At 37.4% G+C, this 20247-nt stretch overlaps 2 protein-coding genes across 3 annotated transcripts in view; both read right to left on the bottom strand.

Moving 5' to 3' along the window:
- Nucleotides 1-12225, bottom strand: part of si:ch211-269c21.2 (carbohydrate sulfotransferase 8) — a 62523-nt gene extending 50298 nt beyond the window's left edge. Inside the window, exon 1 of the mRNA XM_034305850.2 lies at nt 10912-12225. The gene's annotated coding sequence lies outside the window, so the exon portion shown is untranslated. The remainder of the gene's footprint in view (nt 1-10911) is intronic.
- A 197-nt stretch (nt 12226-12422) lies between these two features.
- On the bottom strand, nt 12423-20229 carry adal (adenosine deaminase-like). 2 transcript variants are annotated; one of them, XM_053235507.1, is made up of 11 exons: nt 20039-20183; nt 19197-19254; nt 18721-18851; nt 16614-16674; nt 16442-16529; nt 16282-16363; nt 16078-16204; nt 14296-14376; nt 14065-14203; nt 13870-13970; nt 12423-13778 (listed from the first exon to the last, which is right to left on the bottom strand). In XM_053235507.1, the coding sequence occupies exons 3-11, from the start codon at nt 18807-18809 to the stop codon at nt 13587-13589; spliced, it is 960 nt and encodes a 319-aa protein (XP_053091482.1). In that variant the 5' UTR covers nt 18810-18851; nt 19197-19254; nt 20039-20183; the 3' UTR covers nt 12423-13586. The 2 variants fall into 2 exon arrangements, with proteins under 2 accessions (XP_053091482.1, XP_026773548.3); XM_026917747.3 differs by lacking the exon at nt 19197-19254 and having other exon boundaries at nt 20039-20229.
- Between the last annotated feature and the right edge of the window lie 18 nt (nt 20230-20247).

Raw genomic sequence — 20247 nt, 5'->3', positions numbered from 1 at the left:
TAAGGAAATGAGCTGTACGTTTTACTGAGCATCTTGCAGAACCAGCCACAGCTCTTCTGGAGACTTCGACTGTCTGTAACATTTAATTTTGTGCTGGAAAACTAATGTTTGGAAATCTGAAATGTTTTTGTAGTGACTCGATAATTTAGATGTCATAAAATAAAAATCTATAATAAAGTTTGTACTTAAAAACTGGGTTCCTAAGTCTTTTGCACAGTACTGTATCTGTTTAATACACCACAATGCTTTCTTTGCATATTTCAGCTTGGAAAGAAGGTGTGATCAGAGCACAGGGTTGGCAATACATAATATGAAATGTGATAAGACATTTTTAAATTTGTAAAAACATGACTCCAAATTGGTTTTGCATGTTCTCTCCATGTACTGTGGGTTTCCTCAGGGTTCTCCAGTTTCTTCCCACTGTCTGAAAACAGGCCAGTATGTGGATCGGCTATGCGAAATTGCCCCTAGGTGTAAATAAGTGTGTGAATGTGTGTGTGTGCTTGGTGCCATGCAATGGACTGGCATCCCATCTGGGGTGAATTCTCCCATCTTGCACTCAGTGTTCCCGGGATAGGTTCTGGATCCACACTGACCCTGACCAAGTTAAAGTGTTTAAGGAAGATGAAATGGAAATGACTCTCAAGGCAAATTCCAATGGCTAGGTCCTCTGTTCTGCTATACAAGTCCCTGTGCAAATTGTTACTATAGAAGCAATAGCATAACAGAACGAGTACATTAATAAGAACCTGAGATTTAAATTGTAGCCAAAACTATTGTCAGAGCTGCTGTTATAGAAAATTAACCAACAACTTTTGGCCTATCAGGATTTAGAATTCAGCTATTTATTTGACATTATCACAAATATCCTCTGAGTGTAAAAGAGAAAAACACTTGTTTTAAGTTGAGGCAGGAACAAAATAACGAAGTATTGATTGATTTTGTGATTCATGCACTTGCACTGTCCCTCGAGTGCTCACATCAGTTTTCCACTGACATGAAGTCTGGGAGTCAGTGGTCCTGGATTTTATTGAGTTTTCCTTTAAGATGGTTATTTTTTTTTTTTGTTTATGAACCATATAAAGCACTATTATTACTATTATTATTATTATTATTATTACTGTATATATAATTGTACTAAGCAAATAAATACTAGGCGCTGAGCAAATAAACTACTTATAACAAGAGCATAGTTTATAAGATAAAAAAAGATTCTAGACACTCCATGAGAAGTGTGAGCTCAGCATGGTCCTTGACTTTTCCCGTGTCGTTTTTTTTCATCACACACTCACCTCAAACTGCACCGAGTTGTAAATTTTACACACTGCAAAAAATGACATCTTAGCAAGTGAACATATCTTGAATATAGTCTTGAATATTGAAAATATCTCGAATATAGTCCTATTATAACATTACAATAAAGTAAATATTTGATTATTAAACTTATTGAAATAATCTGGTTCTAATTGCAGACCTTTTTTCTGATTTAAAACATTAACTTCTAGAAAGAAGCAAAATTATCTGCCAATAGAGTAAGAAAATGTAAAGATTGAAATTTGTAAAAACAGGCTGAATAAGGTTAGATTTGACTGATAATAATCTCAAAACCAGAGATATTAGATAAATTTCCCCTTATTCAATATATTTTCACTTGCTAAGATCATTTGATATGTAGTACATTTTATATGTAGTCACATGTGATGTTCATGTGACTTTTGTGTAAGGGTCTTACACCTTCCATATTGTTAACAAAATGCCTCTGGTGTAAATATAACAATATTTAAGGTTAGGGAAAACTGTACATTTCATTTTAGTAGAAGTATCCCTGTATCTCAGTACTTATTATCTATCTGCATCATTATAAGAGCTAAAAGCAAATCTAGTGTGACCCAAATTAATGAAAAGAAAGCAGGCTCTCCCTGAGCGGGGTCATAAGCATAGATCTGCTTCCTGGGAGGCTTTTTTTTGGAGAGATGTTATAAGGATGGAGCGTCACAAGATCCTCCTGGTGTGCAGCAAACACAACATCGCGCTCTGCTGGTGGTCTGTACCGCATACTGCAGCACACAAGCAGACGTGTCTCTGTGAGGTCTTTACAGTGGACCCCTTCACTGATCACAACATCCTGGACCTTAAGAAATCTTACAGAACACACGAACACACTGTCATTGGAGTGTTGTGGGTTTAGTTTGAACAGCACTTTGTTTTCCGAGTCTCTCTCTCTTGACTTCACTCCTCAGAGAAGCACTCAGGAGACATCATCATAACTGCTAATGTGATTGGACACACATTGTGGAGACATCTGACACCTCATGATTACATCATATTCAGCAGAGGTAAATGATTTTACGTCACACAGACATCAACTTATTTTATTGGTTACCATATTTGTGTGTGTGTTTATATGAGAGGTCTCAGAAGGACTATCTGTTAGGATATATTCCCCAGTTTCTGTTCTCAGGGTGACTCAGCCTCAGGCACACGTTACAGTCCTCACCAGAGAGTTGATCTCCCATGCTGCTCACACAGCACACCCTCTCCTGCAACACCACCACATGGATATGATCAACTTTTAACAACAACATGTTGAGAAAAAAAATCATGTATTGTTTAAATTGGGTGCTTTGTTTAAAGGGGTTCTCAGCTACAGTACTGGGGAACCATGACCTGCAGAGATGAGATTATAGTTTTCCATGTTTCCATACCAATATGAAGAGATAATCCATACGTTTCCTGAAGCCCTGCCCTAACCCGCACCATCTCCCCAAAGAAAAACTGAATCTGTATTTTGCATTAAAGAAACTATCTTGAGTGAATCATATGAATGAATCATATGAAAGAATCATAATGCTATCTTTAATCATTCTCCCAAATGGATGGTAGGAAATAGTAAAGATCTTCAGTTCTTCATTTACTAACATCTACTGCATAAAATCAATGTTGGTATGAATATAGACCAAAAAACATGCATGTAGATGGATTTAAAATTAAATGGCCCTTAGGTGTGGATAAGTGTGTGAACATTTACTCATCCAGGGTGTATTCCCACCTCACAGGAAGTGTGCCCAGATCCACCGCAACCCTGACCAAATGAAAGCAGTTACTGAAGATGAATGAATGAATGAATGAATGAATGATTTTGCACAACTTAAATCACACAATACATGGCATATCATTCTTTTATTCATTTTTCATTACAAGAAACACTGGGTTAAAAGCAAGAATACACCATGGATGGGTCACATGTAGGGGATATATAGAATAGCCAGTCCACTCCCTGGCATGTTTCTGAAAGGTTATAAGAAATTAGAAAACCCATATGGACATGGTGAGAACATGTCAAAGTAATGGACTTATTACATTACCAGATATTGTTGCATATAATAATGTCCAGTCATTCTGGGAAAAGATCAAGATTTTTATTATTTTTTTTAGATAATTACAATTAAAAAGTTGAAATCGAAAGGTAAAAAGTGTGATTTATGATACAGCACAGAGCCATCTCTTATTGAGAGTATATTATTTAACTGGATTAATTAAGGGAAAGATATACACTATTATGCAAAAGGCATCCTAATTTGTTTAATACAAATGTCTATTTTATGATTTCTGAATTATTGGATCAGTAAAAACATTTCAGATTATTATCCAAACATTACTTTTCCAACAAAAATTAAATGTTACAAAAAAGTCTGCATGTCTGTAAAGAAAACAACATTATGAGGTAGACAACTTTTCAGACAAATAATATAAGCAAGGCTGTCAGAAGCAAGTGTGACAGCCAGAGTCTCCAGAAGAACTGTGACAGATTCTCCAAGATGTTTTGAAAGATGTGCCAGCCAAATTCTTTATAAAGCTGCGCAAGATGTACCTGAGACTACTGATGCACTTTTTTAACATTTCGTTTCATTATTTTTGAAGGCATCTTTGCTTTACAGCATTTCATTGCAAGACTTTTGCTCAGTACTGTATATATTTTTAATTTAAAAACTAAGAAGCGCTATTCATTGGAAAAACTACTGTACATTACAAACAGAATAAAGATCTTAAAATGATCAATGCTGACATGAATTGGAAGAATTGTTTATATCTTATGGTCAAAGATAATTTATGATTAATACAATATACAGTGATGATAAGAATATATTACACTACTGATAAAATGCATTGATTCTAGTGCTTTTGATTTAATGCATAAAATGTGGCTCCTACTGAGACTCCCTTATGCATACTTATTGTGCAAAACTGAGAAATAACTGAGAAGAAATGCAAAACATAGGGCAGAGAACCTGTGTGTGTGTGAATGTAGATATGGATGCCTGTGGAATATTACATAGTGTGGAGGCATACGCTGCTATCAAGGACCACTATGGATTACTGATGGAGTAAATGAGGACTCTACTGCATGTGCTGCAAAGAGCTGCAAAGTGTTCATATTTCTGTGAGATATATAGCAGTAATCTCCTCTTATATTAATTTAAACAATATCACTGACTAAAAAATATAAAATAAATAAAAAGAATTATAAAAACAAAAGAGAAAATGTGAAACTCCACACAGATTGTAAAGCAAACTCACGATCAAAGCGCTGACCCTGGAGCTGTGAAGCATCAATGCTATCTGCTATGCCAATAAACTGATGTACACTACATAAAGACTTGTGTTAATCATTGAATGATTGTCTTATATAAAAAAGCACGTAAGGAATAAAATGCTTGCAGGGCATGCTATATTAGGAAGATAATCAATGACTACAAGAAGCAGAATTACCATTACCTTCCCAAAGTTGATTATTGTCATACAAAGGCAGGTCCTGAAGTGTTTTTTTATTCCTCTTGTACCACAGTAATATGATTACCATTTTGTCAACTAATAATTACCATGTCTTACTTTTTATCAGTTTATAGTTACATTTAATGTAGTGGAACATCCGTGAAACAAGTTACTTACTGTTATCATTTACATTATAACAGCTACAACCAGTCATTCCCTCACCAGTCTTTCTTTATTCTTATTCTTGAAGTTAATAAGGCAAAAATGTTACCAAGAAACCACAACAGACAAAGCCCTCTGACACTGGAAACTCCTTCCATAAGTGTTAAATAAATGTCTCTTCACATAAAAAATCATTTATATAAATGAGTATAAATATAAGTTTTTCTTTGTTAAATAGCAGTGCATTTTTAATCCATTTATTACTACGCTAAGATTAGGTGGAGCATCTGCCAAGTCCTGGGTAAGTTGCTACCAGAGAAGTGATGACATATTAGAACAAGAAAATTGATATAAAATCCACTTTACACTTGGCACTATTGTTAGAGCTGCTTTAATAGAAAATTAATCAACACCTGACCAATCAGATTTGAGACATACCCTCTGTAGCCATTTCTCCTGCAATCTCTAAACTAACATTGTGTGTGGAAACTACACCTATGCGTTTATTCTAACTAATCAAGTAGTTATGAAGCCTCTCATGAACAGGGAGAAAGAAAAACCTCATCCTCAGCGCAGTGGATTCTCAGAAACACACTCAGAATCCTATGTGCGACACGATCTCAAAGTCTCAAAACCTGTAATTGTTTTGCTTCTGTTCTGTTCTTCAAAATAATGAACGCCTGTGCTGCATGAGTAAATCCTGGTGCTGAGCTGAGACTGTCACTGGAGTGCAGATACACACACTATAGCTGACAGCTGTCACTCACCCAGAGGGAGCACAGGCACCACTCACTGCGTATCTCCAACTGGCAGGTGGCGGCTGTCTCCATCATGGCAGGTGCTGACACTTCTAATGCCATGTGCTTTGTGGAGATCTGAACTAACACAGCCCATTCCCTAACACAGCCCATTCCCCAATGGTGTATGTCCTTAATGGTAGATGGTATAAAGTGGGAAGTGTAGACTTCAGATTCTTAATACACCATACGGCCAAAAGATTGTGGACACCTGACCATCACACCCATATGTGGCTCTTCCCCAAGTGTTGCCACAAAGTTGGAAGCGCACAATTGTATAGAATGTCTCTCGTAGCATTATGATTTCCCTTCACTAGAACTAAGAGTGCACAAAGCGAGCTCCAAGAAGACATGGTTTGCCAAGTTTGGAGTGGAAGAACTTGAGTGTCCTGCACAGAGCCCTGTCCTCAACCCCACCGAACACCTTTGGGATAAACTGGAAACATCATCTGAGCTCCAGGTCTCCTCACATGGCATCAGTGCCTGACCTCACTCGCTCTTATAGCTGAATAGACACAAATCCCCACAGCCACACTCCAAAATCTAGTGGAAAGCCTTCCCTGAAGAGTGGAGGTTATTATAACAGCAAAGGGGGATTAAATCTGGAATGGGATTGCGGCAGCGGGGGCGTGGTCGAGTGTCGACTGTGGACGGAGAGAAGGCAGGTCAAACCTGCCCCAGCTGCCACAGGAAAGTTCAACAAGCACATGAATGTGATGGACAGGTGTCCTCAAACTTTTGGCCCGATGTAGGGCATTATCTACCAGTTTTAGTCCTGAGTCTTTGGAAATAGCAACGGGAACTGCTGATCTAGTCTTTGTGTTTTCTTCAACCTTCAACCAACACCAAAACAAATAAGAGATTTCTTCTTCTTCTTACATTACTATTGTGTAGGAAACACTGTTGTGTAATGTAAATGTTTTGTATTTATTTGTCTACGTCCTGTATCTTACATTAAGATTATGTGTGCAAGTCAAGTATTGCTCTACTATAAGCTGAATTAGACTCTTTATGTCCATAACAGTCCAACTCTGTATGCTGCCAAGGGCAGTTTCCCAAAAACAGAGTTCAGATCATGGTGAATACTACAAAGAGTTTTTGGGAGATACTTAGTACAGAGGTAAAAGCAGGTTAATGGCATGAAGGCTATTACAAATTTCCATTGGCTCCTGTTGGTTTTGTAACAGTCTGGAATAGTTAGTAACTATTTTCCAGTATGTCTGATATCATATCCATAAAGGTGTCTGATGGCTTTCTAAGTAAAAAATAAGTGTTGTGTATAGTATAGCGTAGTAAGAAATTACAGTTTGTTAAGTATTTTCCACCCCTGGAAACCATATATTTGCTAGATTTTGAAGGGGGAAATTTTGGTTTGTGATGTTTGTGATGGAAACCACCAAGACGAATCCGATTAGGTTGTCAAAAATATGTTTGTTTGTTTTGTTTTTTTTAACATGATGGGTGAGCAAAGCTAAGGGTCATATACTGTTTCAATCTTTGTTTATGATTACAAATACATAGTTCATAGTTGTTCATATTCATAAGTATATAGGCATAAGACATATTATGTGTGTAAATCTGAAGTGGATATACTGTAGGCTCTGGAAGTAAGGTATATTAAATAATAATAATAATAATAATAATAATAATAATAATAATAATAACAATAATAATAATAATAATAATAATAATAAATTATTTGTTTTGTCTTGTATTTGTCTTGTAGGTCCTGCCTTTGTCATGCCTTTGCACTGTGCTGTTTCGTACTGTATGTTGTAGTACCCGCACTTATTTTCTATTTATGGTTATTTGTAATTTTATCATTTTTATAACCTGAAATAACCTGTTTATTGCCATTGGCTCAGGATGCTACCAACAGAATTCCGTTATTTCTAACACAATGACAGTAAAACTCTGAATTTTGAACAAAACGAAATACTTATTTCCCCTCCCTGTAGTTCATTTGTTCAAGTTCATTCAAGTCTTGTCAACTCCCAACTGCCTGTTATGTGGTTACTCTAAGACTCACTAGGTGGTAGCTTCTTAACTTAATTTAGTTTGGGGCTATGTCATTATTAATGTCATCCTGCCCTACCAATATCTACAGTTACTATCTGCTCTTGTTTGGTAGTAACTGTTAGTAATTGTAACATTTAGAACATTGGGTATTGTAAAAGAAAGCATTGCCACCAATGGATATGTATACGATTTCCAAACTTTTTCTAAATTTTTTTTGTTTAGCTTGTAACTCTTTTACCCTATACCATAAATGACATTTTATGACATGATTTCAACTGTGTTGAGGGGAAACAGGTAAAAGCTGTTTGCTGTTTGCTCCCTCCATCATCCTCAGAGTAAATAACTCGATGCTGTCATCAGCATCACTGCTCTTAATGTGTAACAGTCCTGTCAGACAGTGTAAACCTTCAGCTTCTTGACAGTGTGTCAATTTCTCCATCAACTTATAATTATTCTAGCTTAGAGTGTCACCTCAAGGTCCATCATAATGAAGATGTGTTTGACTACCAAGAGAATAAACTCAAAGCTGCTGCTCCTATTACGATTAAAGTCTTCAATAAAACCATTTCCGTTCCTGAAAATATACAGCATTTATTGTATGAGGCAACACCTTTTTAAGGCATCATTTGCATTAGAGATGAATATTTTAGCTCCTTGATTAGAACAATGCCCAAAGAGGAAAGCATTAGCACTTGATTTATGCATCACAGTTATGAAATTAGAAGCCATCATGCAAAAACGTAAGTGTGGTAACACAAGTGAAAACAGTTTCCATCTCAGTTTCTAAAGTGGTTCGATTCCAGCATTAATTAATTCATTCATTATCAGTAACTTCTATCGTGGTCAGGGTTGCAGTGGATTCAGAGCCTATCCCGGGAACACTGGGTGTGGTGTGAATGTGTATAACGGATCACTCACACAGATTGAAGACTTTCCGATCTTCTGATCTTGTTGGAAGTGAGAAAGAGAAAGTGATAGCTACTGAAGGAGTAGAGAAAAGACAAGGCTAATGATACAAAATCTATTTTATTAAAGCATGACCACAAACGTCATGTAGATATTTACATAAATGTGATCATTTTGCATATAATTTGTGTAATGTAAAAAAAAAGGTGTTCCTCCAGTCATCATCTCCCACACACAGTCAGGACTGTAGCACGTCACTAACTAGATTAATGAGTGCTAAAAGAGATGACAAACACATGCTCACACCACAAACGCAGTGTTAAAGCACCCTGTACACAACACATGATTGCATCAGCTGTTTTCTCTCTGCAATTACCACCCTGAGTCCTCCAACACTTTAATCTTGTTATATAAAAGCTAATATGTGAGACTCCAACTCAGTTCAGCATTACACCTGACACTCACTCACTTCTCTGTTGAACTTCGAGAAGAAAAAAAATACTAGATGTGTTAACATCTCAGTGTCAGTGGTTGAGAAACAGCCCAGAAATACCCAGCCTGACACTGATGAAAGGCTAGAGAACGACTAGCACGCTGTGCACAGGGAGAAATGACCTGTAGTCTTTATATGCACGTCTACAAGGTTGAGTAGCAAAGCAGGTGTTTTATATAAAAAGTGTCCAGAGTGTGTAAAAACTCCAGCAATGCTTTTTTGTACCTGATACACTCATTCCAACATCAAACACACCAACATGTCACTACTGTGTATGCTAAGAATGTTCCACAACCCCAAGTGCAGGAATTTTCTCTCCATTTATTTCTCCATTCTCTCAAATTGAATTCTTTTAATTCACCATTTTTAAACCTAACTCCAACCTTAAGGGCAGTGCACGCACACACACCTTACTCACCTTGCATGTGAGCACCTCCCATTCACCTAATTATTAAGGCAGCTAATTAACACTACACTTACCCGAACCTAACCCTAACCTCTACCTCAGTGAACAAAAGGTAGAGGTTAGGGTTAGGCTCTTTTAGTTTTTTAAATAAAAGCTTCAGGTCTTGTAAAAAAAAAAAGTTTACCTCTTGACAATCAGCCAAATGTACCAATAAGATCAAAACGTTAAGATATTCCTATACACAAACACACACACACACACACACACACACACACACACACACTTGTCTTCCTAAATCTTTTTTCTTTAATTTTCTAATCTTATTCCTATTCTAGTATTAAAAAAATAAATAAATAAATAAATAAATAGATAAAAATTAAAAAGCCCACCACACAGACATTACCATTGAGAGGCTCTACTTGTGATTGGTTCAGTCATGATAAATTTTCTTGTTTCTGGAAGAATGAAGACTGTGCAATGATGGAGAGGTAGTGTAAAGACAAAGAAAAGAAAGGTGCAGAAAAAGAAAAGAAAAGGAAAGAAAAGAAAATCTGTCAAATCTGTCAAATCTGTTGTTCGGTTGTGCTACAATCCCACAACTTTCCTTGTTTTGTCTCTCGGAAACTTTACTAAGCTACTGAAACGGGAATGTTGGCTGGCGAGACATAATTAGCTAGTGAAATTAGTTTCAGTGCAACACCCTTTGATACCACAGTGAAGAACTAAGCTTATTATTATTATTATTATCTACATCTTACATTTTTAACACTGCTTGGATTCATGAGCACTGCAGGCAGCGTGCACACACAAATACACACACACACACACACACACACATATACACACACACGTGATACTGGTGCTGCAAACACTTGGTACTGGTGATGTTTCTGAGTTTGTTTGTTTTTTAATGCTGGCACTCCTAGTTTTCTGATATTTGAGCATCAGTCTAAGTTTGAGTTCCGCATTAAAATCACTTAGCAACAGAATAAACGATTATGAATGAATGAAGAAATTATTGACATATATAAAAATGTAGATACAACATTCTCTTGCAGAACTCTAAGAAGTCTGTGGTGCACTAATTGCAAGTCAGCCGACATTCTGGTGTTCCTGCCCTTACCCAGGCTCCTGTGTAAGTCTTAATAAATATACTCTGAGCCTTTTGTGCATTTTCAGGCCACAGCCTTCAGCATCTTGAAGGTTGCAATCTGACTAATATTCCACTCACTGAACGTGCATCAGGAAATTTGCTAGTCTTCACAACCTAGTTTTCTTTTGGTTAAAATAATGCACCACCTACACTTCAGCGTTTGAAGTAGTAGTTCTTTATGAAGTGAAAAACTGATGCTTACCTTGACGAGGTTTTTCAGAGATAAGGACACCACCTCAGAGTCTTAGACCACATATTTACTTGGCTTCTTTGAATACAGGAAACTGTGACTTTAGTCATATCAGCGCTGACTCTCGCTAAGCAGGTTGGACAGGGTACCAGTTGCATAATTAAAGTTCAGGCTGTACTGGTCTTTCCTGCAAAAGTGTGGCTATGTAATTTATTATAATTGCTGCTTATTTGTGCTGAAATAAGATGCATGTGATGCATCTTATGATTCCACCTATCAATTCTGTACCAAGCTGTCAAGACATCATTGCAGATTTCACCATTAAGTGATGCCTGGAGGTACTGGTGCAGGAGCTGTTCTTCTCCAGCAAGACGCTCTTCGGACAACCAATTTACTTTTACTCTGAAAGTTTAATCGGCTAACGAAAAGGAAGCTCCGGCACTTTTGCTCACACTCCAGTATTTAGCAATATATACAGGTATATAAGTTCTCACCAAGTTTTTAGAGTTGTCCAACAGCAACCAAAGGCTCATGCGGCATGTTTGTGGAGGATTTTACATGATGCACTCTGCATAAGAAAGGCTCTGACGGTGTAGTGGCTGATTCACTATTGCAATGCCAATCTACCAAACCTTAAGAACGTGACTGTCTTAATGGTGATATTACTACTTCAAATGTTTTCATGTTTTTACATGTTATTTAAGAGTTTTGTATGAAACAGTTTGCAGTGTATAATTGAGATATCTTTGTGAGTTTGCGGGCATGTTCCGGAAATGGGTGGGCCTTGGTGAAAACCACCAGACTACAATATATAGCAAAATCTAGAGGTCTGGAAAACCTATTTATAGCTGCTGTAAAACAAGTGAAAATAGGAATCAAATTGTTTCATGGATGTTCCACATCATTAAAAGTAACTATAAAAGGATAAAAAGTATAATTTGTTGTTTTTTAAAAAATAAAAAGTTGTTAGTCATTTCCCTGTAGTAGATTATATCTAATGATATTTACAAAAATGCCAAAGTCTACTCGATTAGTGTGCCCCAGCCTCAGAGGGTATTAGCAGTTAGGCACAAATATCTGCAGTGCATCAGATCACTGCAATTACACCGCGAGCAAGCAGCACGCTCCAGCAACCAGCAGGAACTCAAGTGATAGACAGTATGATAAGTAATTTTTATAGAGTAAACATATCTTTCCCTATCATGAATCATGGGACTGCCCTTTAACTGCCTGATAGCCCTGGACAGACAGGAGTGATAAAAGAGAGCAGCAGGCATCAGGTGGTCCACATCGAGCTGCAGTGACTAAAGGCAGCTGTGGATTGGGAGCTATTTTGCCCCCAGCTAAAAAGAGACTGACAGGGAGAAAAATCAATACAGGTTTAGATGCAAACAGGTGAAATGCCACAAGAAACATGAAAGCACACACAGATACACACACACCAACTGCTTTAAATCCCCACAGCTTTTAAAACATATAGACTTATATAACATAAACCATAGCTAAAAGTCACACATCAGTTTGATCATTAATCAGTTTTGGGGTTTGAGGCTTCTTATACTTTTAGCAGCTATCTTAAAAGAGTCAGCTAAACCCTTAGCTTTGAAAAGTGTGTCATTTTATACCTCAACACCTTTTCTCCATTCCAGTGATTTGCATCCATCTCAGCAATGATTAGCGAAGACAGAACCATATGGTTGTCCAGTAGATAAGTAATAAAACTGATGATCCAGTATGAGGGTGTTACCAATCCTGATTGCGGGGTAACCCCAACATGGACGTGTCAGTGTTTTCTCTGCTTTAACACACCTAAGGGAGGGGCTTTTATTTAGCTGATTAGGAGGGTTTAAGCCAAAGAAAAACAATGAAATATGCAGAGCAAGCTGACTTCAGGACCAGGGTTACGAACCATTGCAGCAGTGTATTCAGAGCAAAACAAAAATCTTTTTAGTTGTGCTTCTGCCCCCTGCTGGTAATCACAAAACACAACAACCACATGCATTTATATTAAGAGCAGCATTATTTACTAAAAAGCAGTTCAGTGGTTCATTGTATTTTTTTTAAACTATATGCACAATCATTGTTTAATTCCTAACAGAGTGAGTTAGCTCAAATATAGATGTACTCCCTTATTTAAGTAGTCTCATAGGCTGCCAGTTTGTAATTTAATATAAAGAGACAGTACAGGAGAGATGCTTCATTAACACTCACTTCACCATCTGGCTTTTGGAGGTAATTACATGGCTATGATGACAGAGACAGCAAATGTGTGTGTGACCGAGACAGCAAATGGCTAAACTGCACAACGTCGAAATCACAGATTATTCAGTGTTCCAGTATACAAAGTGAATATTTCCTGGGGATAACATTAGAAAATCAGGGTTGATACAGATGCATAAAAACATGGATGGATTAGTAAATCCTTGGCCTTTTGGGCAGGAACCTAAGCAACAAATCAATAAATGGCACCCTGCCATTTTCTGATCATTATGAATTTAAAACATAACCTAAAACCGTAGATGTCAGGTATGAGGGTCAGGTCTGTGAGGTTGGTGATCACTTGGGGAGGCAGATATACAGTAGTTAAAACAGTACTACGAATATTTGAAGATATATCTCGAGCACATCATATGCCCCCTGTATCACTGACATACAGTCAACAAAGACAGAAAAGAGCATCATCCTCGTCAGTGAAGGATGTGAGGTCTTAACTCAGCCCACCTCTGCTCCAGCTTCTGCTTTAAAGCCTCTGGGGCAAAACTGCAGTGAATTGCCTGCTGGGAAAGCGACCACACAGCCTCCTGACTGAGGCCGAACGTAGACGCAGCCAAGTGGTACTCCTGAGAGAGATCGGTGCAAAACACCCCCTTATCATCCGTCTGAGTGGAAAAACAGGAAAATCAGGATGATGAAGTTATGTTATTTTAAATCTGTTAGCACAGGCACCATAAGATGAGAAGAGACACTCACACAAAGCACACATGGGTGCTGGCGCTCATACCAGTACTGGAAGTGATGCTTGTCGTACGAGGGTACCGTCTGACCTTTGATATTAGAGGTCAGGCACAATTCTGGAAACAAAACATTAAAAGGTAGATCATAGCTTAAAGTGACACTAAATGAAAAAAAGACAACAACCTGAGACCCTAATTCGAGATTACTCACCCAAAGGGATGTTTAGCTTACGAACTTTATCCACAAGGCTGTCCGAACCTCCTACTTCAGGGTGTAAAAATGTTCCGTGGCCAATTCTGTCTGGAGGCAAATCCAACAGCAACTCCGACTCCTCCTTCTGAGAAGGAACCTAAAACCACATGGCTAAATATTACTATTATAAGGCTGAGGTCCAATAGGAAAAGGTACATGAAGGGTTGAATAGTGTTGATATGAACAAACCTCAGACATATGCAAAGCCAGCTTGAGCCCACAGTTCCTGGCTCTCTGAAGAGCAGAAAGCAAGTCTTTTCCATGCCCTACCTTTTAAAGACCAACACAAAACACTTTTTAAAAGCCAGATACAATAAACTGATAAAGCAAATGGACATAAAAATTGAATCTGCAGGTTTAAGAAGATTAAATTTAAGACTTAAGACCTTTTCACATAACGGTACTAATGCAATTCCAGGCCATTAGTGCAACAATGACAATGAACTGGTGCTGATGTAGTAACACAACAGCTTCTCTGAGAGCAGATGAGGGATTTAAGAAAATAATAATAATAATAATAATAATCTCATAATAAGAAATATAAGATAAATTTGCCCATATTTTAACTTGCTAAGATATCATTTTCTTGCAGTGCATCAGCAAAACTTGTGTCAGAAAACTGTTGTTGAATTTGCACTACTGTGAATATTTATATTCATACAAAGCAGGCAAAGCTAAGAAGAAAAAACTCTTCTACTGCATAAAAAAAGAGGAATGCTGAGGGGGAAAAAAGGCTTCACTGCTCAACAAAGCTGCAATCTTGGTAACCATTTTGCATTTAGGACAATCTACAATTTAGCACAATTTGCATTTCTACAAGTGGTAAAATTTGTAGTTAAAAAGACACACAATTGTTTTGGTACAAAAAATAATTACATCCACATCATTACACATTTAAAAAACTACAACTGTTTTCCCTTCAACACACTCAGCTGAATTTAAAACTTAAAAGTAATTAACAATGTTTGTAACTAGTTTGTAAATAGTAATTAATAATGTTTTATGTGCATATATTATCAAATTCCACCTATTATATCAGGTTTGTTATGGAAAAGGATAGTATTTACAGTAATAACAATAAAATAGCAAATAACATTGATAATCACAATTGCACACTCAGGAACCTCAAACTAACATAGATAACGTGGTTTAGAGTCACTGTGTAGTTTGTAAATGTGAATCAGAGGTGCAGACGTGAACCTTCATCACCTCACTACTCCTTTAATGGAGCATTAGGTGCATTTGTGTACAAGCTCTGATCTAGACGTATTCATATCAACACTAAAACCCACCAGATGCCATTTTATTCATTTTAGTAGTCTGATTTCCAGTGCTTAAATAATTTCTTTCAGCATTTTTGTTTATAAGAAATATGCATTTGTTTATTTGTTCAGGATATTAACTTGACTCAAATATATTTACAGTACAAGTTTTATTAAATCTGATGCCAGTTAAATCCAATATAGCTGAGTTCTAAAATGAACAAAAAGCCAGTTATAATTAGAATTTAAATAACTATCTACAGGTAAAGTTGGAAAATGATTAGTTTTCTACCTGATTATGGCCTTAAACAGCTTTAATAATAATTTTAAAAAAGCAAACATTCATTAGATTCTTTATTTGTAGCGACCTGGGATAAAAGCACCTTTTCTTTCCACAGATCGTAGGTAGCCTGCTCAATTCTTTCCACTGATTTGATGACTTTTGCAACACCTGCATAAATTAGGGTGTGTTTAATGTAAATGAGATGTATGTGAGGGTAAATTGGAGCATGACATATGCATATGATATGTAAATAAGGAACTAGCTGGGAGGGAACTGTCATCCACCACACAGCTGAAGCTGAATCGTTTGTGCTCAAATCACCTCAAATCATCATTTTGAATCAGACGCAGGTTCATTTCTATGCAGATTAAGGGCTAATGTGTTGATCTGGGAATTCAAGCTATCCAGTCAGGCAGCTGTACTAACTGTAGGGTCACCGCTGAGGTCCAGTCCCACCACCACACCATCACTGGACAGCATGAAGTCCTCGGCTAGCTTCACCGTCTCCATAGCAACCTCAGGGCCATTTCTGCGGTCCACAGCCACAAGAAACCTGTTCAACAGAAACGAACTCAATGTGTGCCACAATTCAGAGGAATCTACAGAAAGGTTTAGGAAGGACTTACAAACCTGACATCTATGTCCACTCCTTCTTGCTTACACTGATGGATGGCTTCAAGGATTGTCTCAATATATCTTCTTTTAGACAGACCTTGATCAAAAAGGCAGAGTTCATCCTGAAATATTTTATAAATTGCTTCACAACATTTTGATGTCCGCTAACAAGTACCTGTTTTGGATTCTTCTCGTGGAGTGCTGCGCAGTTCCAAGTACTTCACCCCATCTGCAGCAAACTCCTCAATAACAGCTTTGGCAACCTGTTCAAATTAATATTAAGAAACATTCTAGTAAACATTTCACCAGGGGTTTGATACTGAAAGTCAAAATCAACATCAATTTACCATTAAAATGTCTTCCTCGGAATCAACAAGCTGATGGATCACTTTGAAAACCTGGAAGCATCTGTAGAAAAGAACAATGCATGTGAAATCAGTGATCACAGACACATGAATATGACACACACTGCATCATTTACACCCCATGAGCAGGGCTGTGGACTGGTACTGCCTGCGATGCTCCTCCTCACATGATCCCAGGTTTCTTACTATTTGAAACATTCCGACGCTTCATTAGTGGTACAGTTGATTTTTGCTGATTCTACCTGACATACAGAAAGTTCATGGAACCACAAGTAATCGTCCCTGGACATTTTGCAACACATTCTCAGACTAATGATAAGGAAGGTAGGAGAGAAGCCAGTAGCTGCTTGAAAAGAGTTGCAGGACAAATGAAAGCAGCAGGAGCATCAGTTACACAGAGGACAATAAGCAATGAACTGCATCACATTCATCTCTGTTCCTACATCTCGCACTAAACTCCTAAAAAGCACAGAGATGTGCTTCTAAAAGCATTTAGACAAATCAAAACTCTTTTGGAACAAAAGACAAAACAAAAATAAAATTATTTGGCAATAATTCAGCGCTTCATGTTTGGAGACAGAAGGGTTGCGCGTATGAACACCACACCCACAGTGAAGTACAGAGGTTGGAGCATCATGATACAGTGCTGCTTCTCTGCAAACGGTACTGGAGCATTACACATCATCGAAGGAAACATGAATGGAGCAATGTACCGGGACATATTAGAGGAGAATTTAATCTCAACAGCCAAGAAACTCAATCTGTGGAGAAGCTGAACAAGACAACCACAACCACATACAGGTAAAATAACTCATGACTGCTTTGTGTATTAAAGAAAAAAAAAGAAAAGAAAAAAAAGAAGAAGAAGGTGAAGGAGCTTGCGTGGTCTAGCCAATCTCCTGACTTTAATTATGTAGGATTTTGAAATTGCGAGTCAATAAGAGGGACCCTTATTACCTTGGGGAACTGAAGAGGATTTGACAAGAGGAAGGAGCCACAGTGCTGCAAAAAGCTAATCACTTCTTACCGTAGAAGTCTCGAGGCTGTAACTGCCAACAACAGCTTTGCAACTAAGTTGGTCATTTGTGGTGTCTGAAGACTTTTTCCCATCAATTTCATTTTTTTTTTTAAACATATCTTTGTTTATGCTAATGAACAATTTTTTGTTCATGTTTATAAGTACAAAGTCAAAAGGTGGTATGTGTGTAAATTTGAGTGGATATATGCACTGGATGTATATTAAATAACACAAATAAAAGTGTTCGAATACTTCTTTCCCCTCACTGTACGTGTGTAACTCTGTCAGATGTCACACACTGTCTTTGTCACACTACAGAGAGGGTCATGACAAAAGGCTGACTTCTTGTTTATGGTTCTTTTAACTATTTTGCTTGTTGATTTTGTTGGTGGCTTAGTGGTTAGCACTGTTGACTTGCACCTCCAGGGTTGGGGGGTCGAATCCTGTGCCCTGTGTGTGTGGAGTTTGCAAGTTCTCCTCGTGCTATGGGGGGTTCCTCCAGGTAATCTGGTTTCCTCCCCAGTCCAAAGACATGCATTGTAGGCTGATTGGCATTTCCAAACTGTGTGTGATTGCACCCTGTGATGGGTTGGCACCCTGTCCAGAGTGTCCCCTGCCTTGTGCCCCGAGTCCCCTTGGATAGGCTCCAGGCTCCCCGTGTAGGATAAGCGGTACGATGGATGGATAGATGGATAGATGTATATGTTTTAGATTGCTGTCTCGTTGCTGCATACAAACATTTCATTTTCAATTTCTTGAAATCATTTTTTTTATAGATACAGTATATTACACAATATCTGTATTTTCATCTGTTCATCCAGAAAACACGGGGGATGTAAACTATTGCTCTCAACTGTATATTACAGTTTCTGTAAGCAATTTCACCTTGTTCTATGATTCGTGAAAAAAGCAATTCTTTAAACCTTCTATTTCTACAGTTGTACTAACAAACTGGATTGTATCTTTTTGAGTGCAAAAGCGCATGCTACCTTACTAAGCTATACTATTAGTGCACTGCTAGTAGACTTGTACTAATTAGTGACACGACTCAGTAAAGAGCTGAGTACACACTCGGCCAGTGTGCGCCGCTGTCCGCTCTGGATGGCCGTCCTGCTAGACTCGATGTTCAGATGCGGCTTTCGGGCAATGAGTTTCTCCATCGTTGCAAAGCTGACAGAGCCATTAAGATGTGCATGGAGCTCCTGTAAGCAAAAATAAAAGCAATTTTGATAACATCAATCCAATACACTGATAAGAATGATAAGGATTATAAAGGATGGACAATAAGCAAAGAATAAAACATAACAGGGCATGCTGACATAGGAAAATAATCAACAGGGCTGTGTGATGTGGCCAGAGTTAATGTTACCACCCTCAAATTGATTACTTTCCAATAACAGCATGTCCCCAAGTGTTTTATTCCTCCTACACAACAGCGATATGACAAAAAAAAAAAAAACATTTTGTTAATGAATGACATGTCATTTATAGTTACATTTAATGTTGTGGAACCTTCCCAAAACAAGTTAGTTCCTGTTATTACTTACGTTATAGCAGCTATAAACAGTTCCCTCACCAGTCTCTCTTTTTTTCTCTCTCCTGAAGCTTCATAATTATGAAAGTAAAGAAAATGTACAGTAGAACTGGTGTAATCTGATGCTTTGAACACAGTACATCAGCTTTTATGCAAAATAAGTATTAGTATATTCAGCCAATTTGCATTTGTTTATTATAATTATTTTGTATAATTCTATTTTTAATTATAATAATATTTTTGTTATGTTTTGTTGATCTCATAATTTGTTGTCAGGTTTAACAGACCATACAGAATTCTGCAGTCTTACAGAGATTAGGAGAAAGAAAGGACTCCACCAAAATTTGATAAATTACTATTTGATCCCTCTTCAAATAAGTATATAAAGTATTTTTAAAGTATTAAAAGTTCAAGAAGGTTCCCGTTTTGTGAAAAAAAGCTAACATACAGGACATGACCTGCTCACTAGTCAGTAAATAAAAAACTAGCGGCGACACGCTGCAACTGCAGTATGATTTTAACGTGAACCAGAACATCCGAATAAAAACTGCTGATTAAGACAAAAACCACTCTTACAGATGACTCGGTCTCCATAAGTATTGGCACCCTTCGCCTCAGCCACCTTTCTATCATACCAGGTTGTGTGGTTTACCTTTAGATAAACTGAATGAACTTTTCCTTCTTAAAAATGTGGTGAATCGTAAAGATTTCACAATCCGTTTAGGCTCCTAGCTGTTGATAGCAATGTGCTAATTTTCTTCCTCAGATTTAATAAACCATTAATCTACTGTCTCAATAATGTCAGCATATAAGCAGTTGTTAAATTACACCCTAACTTTGTATTAGTCTACTTACCACTTTAGGTATCTGTCGATAGAAGAGGTCAGCTTCCTTGTCCATTAATATTTTTAGTTTAATATATACTTATATAGAAATTATCTTTTTAGTGAACTTTCTACATGTCCAATGCAGAACAGTGCAGGCTAAATCATTTTTCTAAACAATTAACACGGACCGCTTTCCTGGTTGCACAAAAAAAGTGCGACACTAATAATATTCCCCAA

The sequence above is a fragment of the Pangasianodon hypophthalmus genome, chromosome 7, assembly GCF_027358585.1.
Source record: "Pangasianodon hypophthalmus isolate fPanHyp1 chromosome 7, fPanHyp1.pri, whole genome shotgun sequence".
NCBI classification, from domain to species: Eukaryota; Metazoa; Chordata; class Actinopteri; order Siluriformes; family Pangasiidae; genus Pangasianodon; species Pangasianodon hypophthalmus.
Note: the sequence above shows the minus strand (reverse complement) of the source record. Positions and strands in the feature narration are given on the sequence as shown.

What these genes read in the sequence shown, in the direction of transcription:
- adal (XM_026917747.3), bottom strand. Translation starts at nt 20,083, where the DNA reads ATGGACAAGGAAGCTGACCTCTTCTATCGACAGATACCTAAAGTG. An exon ending in ATCGACAGATACCTAAAGTG is followed by an intron (nt 18,852 to 20,038) that starts GTAAGTAGACTA and finishes TTTTGCTTACAG; the next exon opens with GAGCTCCATGCACATCTTAA. An exon ending in ACGAGAAGAATCCAAAACAG is followed by an intron (nt 16,364 to 16,441) that starts GTACTTGTTAGC and finishes TTTTTGATCAAG; the next exon opens with GTCTGTCTAAAAGAAGATAT.